Here is an 11,418-nt window from a genome sequence, read left to right as displayed (position 1 = left end):
TCACAAAATATCATGGGTAGCTATCTGAGTATGCAACAAAAGAATAATACTCCGTGTTAAAAGTTCATTTTGAAACTCTTAATTCGAAATGGTACTGCTTAATTTAAAAAGGCACTTCTTTCGAGAACACTTCAGCAACTATATGCGGGGGAAATGCTAATTAACCCGGTAAGGGCGCATTCTTTTCCAATCTGCTGAGGTGCCTTCTGTATTTCATAACCACACTAGGGGAATAAATATGGTACAAAAAAGTGTATCTAGTAAGAGCAAGCGAACGCATACAGTCCAGATTACGAAGGGAGACAATTTTTTCTAATGTCCAGGGTTTTCAGAAAATAACCCAGGAAGAAATCTGAATTTGTAAAACTAAAAGTGAATCGAGAACAGAAAGCAAAACAAATAAGAAATAGGGTAAGACAATAACCAAGTTTCCCGAAATGTCTAGAAATTAATCCCGTTTCACCGTATAGTTTCAGTTTGCTCCCGATGAATGCTCCCGCACCAAGCACTGCAGAATCGAAGGCGGATCATGGGCTTTAAACTGATCATTTGGCCAAAAAGTTCTTTCCGTGCATGATGAACGCACGGTCCATTCCTGAACTCATTATTCGCACTCGATATTCAGATCATCACCAAATGTGGACTTTTCAGTTTTCCTTTGCCAAACAAGCTGTAACGAAGAAGCTATCCATCAGTTTAAGATGCGAATGAACTCAGTCGATTCACGATGGACTAAAAATAAGATGGACTGGGTGTTTATCTCAGTCGCCAGGATGGCAACTTGAAGTGAGTCGATTGCTTAATACTTGCGCCCTCTGCCATTGACCACGATAACCCGCTCTGAAGCCCACCTGCTGGGCCTGGGCTGCCCGCTTGCGCTACGCGGTGAACTGAGCGGAGACGATCTATTATGAGTCAGCCGGCATGCACGTCAGAAAATACATGGACAAGTCTTGACGTCAATCGCAAGCCCAGTCTTTGTTGGTAAGCAGTTCAGGGACAATGCGGCAATTGTCCACTTCTTAGTTCTGTAATCCCTCAAACTTCTGTCCTATAAAGGAGGCGGAAAAGACAGGTGATTTCATATATATGTGACCGTGAAATACACCGGCCATTTGTAGCCAAAGGATTTCCAGAACTCGTCAACGCGTAGGAGCGGCAACAGTGCCCTCCCGTCACTTCCTGTCTGTGGAACGGAGTTTGCTCTGCTCTGGTTAGCATAGTTAATAGGCCTATCCACGGTCAACTTTTTGGGGGGTAAATTTCATGTTCGTCAGTGAATGCCACGTATTTTCTTCGAGTATCGTTGGGATAAAAATACCTGTTGAACAATGTACCGTGTGAACACCCTGAGGGGTCAAGTTCACACATACGCAGCGATTCAGAGTTGAAAGTAGTTAGACGAGAAGCCGGGGGAAATTCTGGAGTTTTCACTGCAGCGTGGAGATGCGACGATGGGATGCGTTGCGTCTGCCGTAGCGCGGGAGAAGAGCAAAGGCAAAGGTAAGCTTTTCTCGGAAATAGTTCCATATACGGAAAAAAAAACTTGATGCTCCTGTACTTTGCACAAACTTATGACACCTGTCTGAGTTAACCTAAGTGTTTCATCAGTAAATGCTTTTTTCTAATTTTCTTAGCTATTTTCAGAAATTTCTAAGTTAAAATTCACTTTTTAGGACATATTAAATCACTTTTTAGCACATATTAAATTACTTTGTGTAGGCTGTTATAACATTTAAGGGGAAATTAGTGTTGTCCATATATAGAACACTTTCCTCTTTTTCTTATCATGTAAACATCCTTGGTTGCTTTAATTTATATTCAGAGATCAACAATTTTACTTCTGAAATGATTTTGTGTACATTGGTTGCCTTGTGGTCATTGCCTATATTTGGACCTGAGACACTTAATAACTTAACATTGGACAGCTGGCCAAGAGTATCGGAAATGCTCAAGAAACTGTGCTAGCTAGTATTGTAAAACTTTACCTGGTAACTAAAATGGTTCAAAACTCGATTCCTGTGTCCATTTAATTTGTGCATTATCGCTGTTTGCATTTGATCAAGTTGAAGAACAATTTTATTGTTTAATTATTAATTCTTGGTTACAAATATTAACCATTATTTGGTTACAGATATATATCACCAGCTTATAATTGGCAAGAGTTGTTTGTAGAAAAGCTATCAAATAAAAGTATCGCACTATATTGTTTCCAACTTCCAAAATTGTACCTAACTGTTTATGTTGGCTTAAGTGAGCATGTCTGTGTACAAGTCCACTGCAAATATTTCAGTCCTAGGTATTTTACTTTTGCCTATTTGAATACAAGTGCTCAAAATACCATGATTGAAATGCATGGGGTATTAGTTTACTTTAGAGGCCTCTGGTGATAACCTGTGTTGTCAATTTGTCTTGTGGTATTTGTGTTGGCGGGATAGGCTGAACAACGTTTGTATTGGGAGTGTTTTGTTTGCTTGCTGTTGCTAGGATCAAATGGAATCAAATTGCGTGTCTTTTTGATGAAGTCTACATAGGTTTTTATGTTGTCTGAAATTTCTCTCCATTATGCACTATAAGCCAACTTAGAAATTTATCATGGCTCATGTAACTAAACTACCTCATTCTTTAGGTATTTTGTGTGTCTCTTGATTTATAGTGACAATTCAATCTGGACTATCAAGGAATCTGTGGTGTAATAAATGGGGCTGAGATTACTGCTTCTTGAATTTCTCTTAGAGAAATTCCAAATAAAATTGAAACAGTATTTCACACTAAAAAAGTTCCATCCTTTTTCCAGGTATTGCACATCTTTTGAATTAATTGTTGTCACTGTAGAAGATGACATACATGTTGGATAATGTAAATTTCTTATCAGCTGGAAAATTTGTGCAGAGAAATAATGTTGTGTTGTCAGAGCAAGATTCTTTCCTTCTTTCATGGAGGCAGCAGCCTAATTTTTTCCAAGATGTTGGATAGATTTTCTGAATTATGTACATGTAACTGACACCCCTGTGTCTACAGTAAGGAACGTTTGCCCCATCTACAATATTTTAATTTTGCATTTATAGGTATCTTACAACATGTTAAAAACAACAATTCAAAGTGCATTTCATATTTGACAAAGAAAAAATGTGGAACAGGGCAAGACAAAGGGACAAGAAACTCGTCTCATTGTTTTTGTTGGCCAGACCCCTCTTTCGTATATTGAGACTGGATAGTTTAATATCCAATTTGCAACTCTACATTTCATTCACTGACATTTGGAAGTGTGTTGGGCAGTTGTGTACATTATTTTTTTGGTCTCTTTTAAACAGTGCAACCTGTTCCTTCTCCGAAAACTTTAAGAGGGGACCTCATATCACGCAATGAAGCCCGACAACGGAGGAATACAGGCATTGCTGACCACCAAGCAAAAGCTAGTGAACATGCCAAGGTATGTATGTTACCAAGTTAGGTTGAATTCAGTGGAAATTATGATTATGTTATATTTGTTATTCATAAATACCTACGACAGTTTAGCCTTTCCTGTTGGTTGAGAACCTGTCATTGGCTGGCTTATCATGTTCTGCGCCACCTCATCATGCAGTACGTGGAGGTTGGAATGTGACTACTCGAGACAGGCACATGTCATGGCTAAATGGTGGTGTAAGCAAAGGAAGTAAAACTGTGGATCCAAGTCTTTGGCAATTTTTAAAATTGTTAAACTCATTTCAAATTTCTGCCTCAAAAGGTATTTATGAATAAATACACATGTACCAGCCTAGGAGGATGGATGCTGATAATGCCCAAGCCTGTGACTCTGACGATAGCTGTGTCCATTCTTCTGAGCCAGTCTTAAATAAACTGGCCATGCACATATTTCCTTGTACATGTATTCCCTCTTTTGCCGTTTATAAAAACTTTTGCGATTCAGCCATTTTTGCAATGAGCCAATTTTGGACTAAAAGGGACCACAGTATGTCGGCCCAAAATAACAAGTGAATACCGGTCTACTTCACATCACAGAGCCCCAAGATTCATTGGACAGCATTGTGTTTATTTCTTAATTCTTGTAATTTTTTTCCAACGGTGTTGTAAGTAATGAACGTGCACAGGATGGAGAATTCTGATCTTACTGTGTGCCTTTGCCAAATGTAATCCCCAAACAGTACGATTTTAACTCAAGCTGGAAATAACACTGGACTCTTTTTCACAAATCAGTGTCCATGTATATTTACAGTATGTGTTCCAAAGTAATTCCACAACAGAATGAAACCTTCACACCTTGACTTAAACAATTAACAGTTCACCAGTTAATGAGCTACTGTTTGCTTGGCAGACGATCGCCTACAGCACCCTGGCAGAGAAGGAGATGATGTCCACCACCTCAACCGAGCGTTCCTATCGATCTGGGCGGGCCTTCCTAATTAGTGCTGCGGCGAGCATTGCGGCTGAAAATAATGGTACAGGTATGTAATCACTGGATATTTCAGTCAATTAGCAAGGTGCCAAGATGCAAATCATCAGTCATGCAAGTAACTGGTTCTGCATAGACAAACAGCTTGTTTCTAAATCAGACTTAGTTAATTTTATCCACAAGAATATAATATCAAATCAGTGCTCTGAAAAATGTGATTGCCGAGCTTTCAGATAACTGAGTAACCTTCTTGCTTGCCCTGAAGAAGATACTCAGTTACCGAAAGCTCTGGAATCACATATTTCAGAGCACTGATTTGATATTATATTCTTGTCGATATTCTAATCACGGTGCTGCGCAGCCCTTCCATATCTCTCTTAGTTAATTATATGACTGGCAAAGGTATGTGCAGGTTATTCATTCAATCCATGTGGCATTACAAGTCATTACAATGTGTTAATGGGAAAAGACAATGAGAAAAAATGACTTCAATATGTACGTGCTTGTGTGTAATTTTGTTAAATTCTTATTTTTTAATTCAAAGGCATTCAAATTGCCAGTCTTGTATAAAGTCCAAACTGCAAGAGACCAAAGAGACACAAAAAAACCGCAAATGTAGTTACTATTTTCCCTCATTTAGATAATTTTCTTGTGAAATTTCATTAAATGCTTTTGGCTGTACATGTACTCGTAGATGTTAATAGCCCCAAAATGATTGCTAACACATAACGATATTAATGTTTTGTAAAATACATTCACTTGAATTTCATCCACCAGCCATAGGGGCATCAGAAGCCCTTTTTTGTTAGCGCCCTGGGTGTTCTGTGAAAAAGCTTGGTTTTTTCCTACATGTACCTTCACGGTTGATTACATTCCCTCACCTCTGCAGTTTGCAAAGGCATTTTAAAATAAAACCATAATAGAAAAACATTCACCTGAGTAGTTGTTACACAAGTCTTTTTTTTTTGTTAAAGATTATTCTGGTGTGTATTTGTTGTAGCAACTGTGTAGTGTGGAACGTTGCTAACACAAACACCACTATACCGAACATTTGGGTGCACTGAGCATCCCTCTTGGCTGCCAAATTTTTTGTGAACTTTTACCGAACTTTACAGATTTGTAAAAAAAAGAAAAGAAGATATTAAGAACGGATGATAACAACTCAAGGTTGAGGGAAAATCTCACTCACAGTGGAGCAGTGCAGTTTTTTTTTTTATTTTCAAATTTATTGTTGAAAGTGTTGGACCAAAAATCTCGTACGGAACCTTTTGTGTGGTGGACTGCCACACATTGAATATGGACTGGAGTTGGGAACAGGTGCATCCGTGATGACTGAAAATCGTGATACTGAATGACCGCTGTATTAATTAAATATTGTGTGTGGATTCCCATCGTATTCATTATGGCAGCGTTCCTTGTCGTGGGAAAAATATTTACCCCAGCCCCATCAGCAGCATTGGAAATGGGGGAGGGGGAAACACACTATCAGCTGGGGGGGGCACTTCACAAGAACAAGAATTTTGATACTTATGTGGCAGCTTCTGGGGGGAGGAGCCTAGTCCTTCAGTGCCCCTCCCTTGGTGGGTGGTTTGTTTGGGATTTTTGTTTTTGGAGGGGGGCTCAGGCCCATCAGATTTTTTATATCAGACAGGTGGACACATATTATGTACATGTATGTACACTTACGTGTACATGTACAGTGTAGGTTATGTTTGTTACTGTGAACAAATAATGACCCTTACAGAATGTCATTTTGTTACCATTAGTATTCATCTTTTAGAATTTATTCAGGATTCTGAGGATCATCTTTTTTATTATTAGTTAGATTTTGATTTCATTTTATAATTTTGTTTATATTGGGGAGGGGGTGTCAGAGTGGGGGAGAATGATATGCACTTGCTGTGTTCACAACTTGAGCTCGTTTATAAATGATCCTAGTCATTGAACATCAGTTCAATCAAATGAAGAAATGTAAACAGTTGAAGGTTTGGTCTCCTGTAGTAGTTCTCTATTCTTGAAAACAATCCAACCTCAGAACTGAAAAAATTCAATAAAGCTGGAAGAAATTATGTACAAAGTACAGGGATATATGTACATTGAATTTGGCATTGTAATGTGGACGGAACATTCTAGATTTAGATTTAAAGTGAAGCAGATTTAAAATCAGCTATTTTGGAAGTTAACCCCAAACTGTGTTTTTTGGTGAAAGATTCCCCTTCCTTCCCCCCATCATTCATGTACATTATTCCACGGGCCACTTTCCAGCACTCTGATAAAGCTGACTAACATCAAGCTGCAGGATGACCCTCTTTCCCAAGTTTCTTATAAAAAAAGTTTACCATTAGTTACAGGAATTAACATTGTATTTTTGGCATGCCAGTAATAGTCCTCTGCATGAATGGTTGCCTGTCCTTGAGGTAGGCAGGAACCGTACTTGTAATACATGTTTATCCATTTCCTTCCTTACTTATTCATATACATGTTCCTTACATGCTCTGCTTATGCTCTTTTCCTACCTCCATGGCTTATCCTAGTTGCTTGGAAAACAATCAACAAACACAAGTTTTTTGGTTGTCTTGATGGGAATCGGTTCTTTGGAAAATATATATGCATTCAACAAAAGTTAAACGATAATAGTCCCAAAAGACTTCACTGCAGTCTCATTTTCAATGTCAGTCATGGCAGAACTGATTCACACATTTCCAATATATTTATTTTTAAACTGCTTTCTTTAAGACTCAACCAAGCGTATGTTTTGTACACAGAAATGTGTAGGCTCAGATTTGAACAAATGGAGACATTTCTCAAGTTGGTCCCCTCCTCAAATAAAATGACATTAGTCGTGACATAGCAGTTTTACAATAAAAGTGCAGTTTTTCAATGAATTTTTTACCTAATTTGTGAATGTCATGCACTGCATGTGTTTCTCTTGAGCAGGATGAGACATTAAGCATGCATCTGTGAACTTGTTCATGAAAGGGCCTTGCAATTTAAAATGCAATTTTCTTACTACAATCCTTGAGATATGGTCTCTCTTTGATCAACCATGTATTGCATTTTGTGTTGCTGCTTTTTGGCATTGATGCAAATACAATTTCCATATACATGAGATACATGTAACCTGTGACATCATTATAGGGAGAAAACTCCACTGTTATAAAGTTTCATGCCCCCGTTGATTCATTTTTGAGTGCATGACAATGAGCCAACAAGCTACATTGTACCAGTCCTCAGAAATGTTTTCATCAAGTGAATTTTCGGGTTACCATAAAAACAACCCATAAACTGAACAGTGTCTTCACTGTTTGACATCACAGCAACACTGTCATGACTGTTGTCTCGAAATTTGAAATGTTTAAAACGTGCGCATGCACTGAACCTCCCAACAGGATGCTCAATTGTCACACAAAACATTGTTCCCTGAACCCTTTGTCTAGAGGGATTTTCCCTTCAAAAACCCAATAGTAGTCGTTATCAGCAACCATTTTGTGGAAATCTATATGGATCTGTTGCTGCCTTTGTATAAGGACCCTGCTTGACTATACACGCTTGGCTAGTGACCTTTGAACCTCGGTGTTTTTCAAAGACATTGGGGTACATGTAAAAGTATTTGTCCGGTGCTCATACATGTACATGTATATCCGGGTCTTTTCTTTCCGGATTTTTCCCCCTTTTCGTCTTTCAAATGGCGATTCTTTGTGAGAAATACAAGAGGAGGGCGTGTGGAGAGGAACACATGCCAAAGTTTCCTTTCAACTGAAACATTTTCGGTTTACAAATGTCTGACTAATTTGATTTGATTTTTTCCCCTGACCAGTGTGTATTGCAGTGATTTTTTTATATTTAGCTGATTTCTATGATTTACAGTCCAACTGCCACATCTAAATTTCGGATAGAGCTAGTGAAGAAATTCTTGCTTGTCTTGCCGGTGTCTCCCCAACTACGCAGAGGCAGATTTATGCAAAACTTGTGAAACAAATTTAGACCCAGATCTCTGTTCCAGAGAAGACTGAAATTGCTTTTGTGGGGTAGGGTTCGAGTTGTTAAAAGGGGTTGAGGACAGAAGGTTGGGAAGGGAGGTAAACTCAGAAAAGAAAAAGTTGGATGGGTATGGCAAAGAAAGCTTGTTAACAAAAGAATTGGGCACTGAGTTTAACTGCTGTTGGACTACTCTATTAAGTTTGCAGGATCTGCTGAAAGAGGGGTGAGATTGGAGGGAGGTGAAATATGAACAAAAGAATCGCTGTGGATTTTGAGGACCCTGCCGCAGCATAGGGTTTGTGGTATAAATTTGTGTTTGCCAATATGTACATGTACATGTATCAGCATCCCTCAAAATACCCATTTCTTGTGTTCAATGTCGTGTTCATACGTAAACACAGGACTTTCTGGATTTTAAGAGATTTAATTGTTTGAAAAATCCTGAAGTCAGGCAAAATCCTGATGAAAAAACCTGAATTCAGGAAAAATCCTGACAGATCTCAGTTATCTTTGTGAAATGCTTCTACTATGCTTTCTCTTTTCCATCTGACAGTTCGCATTTTAAGTTCTCACTTCAGTCATTAGTCATATTTTTTTCTACTTTCGCCACAATTTTAGCCAGTGAACAGGGGTCATCGTCCACTGTCAGTGATGGAAACAACCCACTCAAGCCGGAGCAGCAAGGAGCTCCCACAAGGAACAAAAGCGATGCTGTCAAGGCAACTTCCACCCGACTTCCTTATGCTGTTCCTGAAGAGGAGTCTTTGCATCCGATGCACGGCAGTGCTGATGTCAAAGGTCAAGAGGCAAGCCTGCAGAATGGTGATGTCAAAGTTAACAGAACTGGACCGGAGGAGAGTCGGGATGAAACTGGCATGGCAACCGATGAAGGAATGCTAGCATGTGACAAGAACGCTGAAAAAGACATCCATTCCGGGACGGATGGGAGTAGTGATGAGCAAGAGGTCACAATGTGTCAGGAGGCTGCCCTGGATTCCCAGGCCAGCCAGATTGATGGAAATTATGGCTCAAAAGGTGGGAAGCCTTCAAGGGTGCACTTTGCAGAGACCAGAGCTATGGACATTATAAAATCTGAAGAGGACAGTATTAGAGAAGATGAAAGAACTAATAAGCCCACGGAGAATGGGTCCTTGGCAGCAGTTGAGTATCTGCCTGCTGGATGATCAAATACCTACCTTCACCCACATTGTAAAGATGTAGACACTTGTGCCAACTTTGGTTTAATCGGGTCATTTTTTTATTTATTTAAAGTCTTAAATTTACATAGTGTACTCTCAAAATTCCAATGAGTGAATATTCACTCTATTCGAGTGAAACTTAAATCCCTATGATTGAAATTAAGGACCAAATGAAATGTAGTGAAATTTCTTCACTCTAAAAGATTGAAATTTCACTCGAGCTTCCTCTGAAAGGCGCTATTTTCAGCCTTTTTCAGTCTAAATTCAGAGTGATTTTCACTCTAAAACGTTTTGTCCTTAATTTTACTCTTCCCGATTTAGAGAGTATATTTTTGGGACGTCACTTGCATTTCACTAGTTCTCTGTTTTCGCCATAATTTTTCTCCTTTAAAACTTGAAAATCCAGCTAAAATTTCCTGAAAAAGGTAAGGATTGACAGTTCAGTCAGTCTAAATTATCAGAGCAGAAATATAAAATGAGGTTTCCAGGATTAGAAGTGTCACAGGGTCGTCATTTTTAAAAGCCATGAACATTACTCATAATGTAAAGTGGCGATTTTGTGCTACATTCTCTTAATTACAATGTACACTGTATATACAGTTCTTAAAAGGAGAAAATTAGTGTCGCCAGAGAAAAACTGGTATTAATTTGTTTTGCATTCCAATGTGCATCCCATTTAAAAAACACACACTCATTTCACACTAGAAGTTCATGTACATGTAGTTGCTGGAGCCAGGCACATTATTGGGTCGAAAGTCTGTTATTACTGAAAGAAAAATTGTTGCAGATTTAGTCGGGAAAAATATTATGTGACCTGTTTCCAGGAAGTGGAATAATTCGATTCACCAGAATCAGATCTGAGATTTGAATCCTTTCGCTGATAGAACATGTGCTTATCTTGAAAATAGTGAAGAAATGTGGCTGGTTTAAAGAGTACAGCTATAAAAATCTTGGTTTAAAATAGGGTTAAAATTTCACAAAACTGGACTGGTTTTTCTTGTCACTTGAGGAAGCTTTTGTTTTTTTAGAGCTTGACATATTTCTGATACATTAGCTATTCATTATTGTGCTTTTTTCTTGCCAAGCATGGTGAATAACTCTTGAAGAATTGTACACTGGTCTGATTGTTAATTCGTCAGCAAAAAACATTTTGCTTCCCAGGCAAAGTTCAACTCTAACATTATTTGTGCTTTGAATTTACATTCGTTATTTGCACATGCAGTGCAAAGTTACCCCTGGACTAGAAATTGTAATGTTCTCATAATTTCAGTGCCTTAACAAGATCTGGGCACTTTTTTTACCAAAATCTTTACAGCTTTAAAAGATGCACAAGGACCTAGTGGAGGCACTACTCAATAGTTTGTACTACACTGTACACGTACATGTATATTTCATCCGCACTGTACAATGTATGCTTTAAGTGTTTACATTGATGATCCAATCATGTCATAGTTCGCACGAGTGTACATACATGTATTTGCTCTGGATAAATATAGCCATTTATGTCAACATGGACAAAGCAAAATAAAGACTAACATGCAGAAAATTAACTTTAGCACTATTTCGACTTACCAAAGTCAGTTCACCATACGTTTACTGGTAGCTGAATGATCACTATGAAGGTATGCTGGTTGCACTGATGAATTCCTGTAATTTTTGTACTTTAAGAATGCCTCAAGAATTTGATGGAAAATAAAATCTTGAAGTTTAGTCTCTTAAAGCTTGTAATCTTGTCACACACTGTACTTTTTTAACATCTGTGTAGAGTGTCATGGCTTCTTTATATTCACAGGCGGGAAGACAAATGACAGTTAAAACAGTAGTGGAAATAGCCTATATTCC

At 38.4% G+C, this 11,418-nt stretch overlaps 1 protein-coding gene across 1 annotated transcript; it reads left to right on the top strand.

Annotated features, from left to right (window-relative positions):
* Positions 1–893: 893 nt before the first annotated feature.
* LOC110990263 (uncharacterized) lies at positions 894–11,296 on the top strand. Its single transcript, XM_022255157.2, has 4 exons — positions 894–1,503; positions 3,315–3,433; positions 4,319–4,448; positions 8,996–11,296. Exons 1-4 carry the CDS (start codon positions 1,455–1,457, stop codon positions 9,559–9,561), a joined length of 864 nt encoding a protein of 287 aa, XP_022110849.2. The 5' UTR covers positions 894–1,454; the 3' UTR covers positions 9,562–11,296.
* The last annotated feature ends 122 nt before the right edge of the window (positions 11,297–11,418 follow it).

Source organism: Acanthaster planci, linkage group LG11, assembly GCF_054643075.1.
Source record: "Acanthaster planci isolate LZ-2023a linkage group LG11, COTS_SCS, whole genome shotgun sequence".
Classification (NCBI taxonomy): domain Eukaryota; kingdom Metazoa; phylum Echinodermata; class Asteroidea; order Valvatida; family Acanthasteridae; genus Acanthaster; species Acanthaster planci.
The sequence above is the reverse complement of the archived record's forward strand: the minus strand, read 5'-3'. Positions and strand labels throughout refer to the sequence as shown.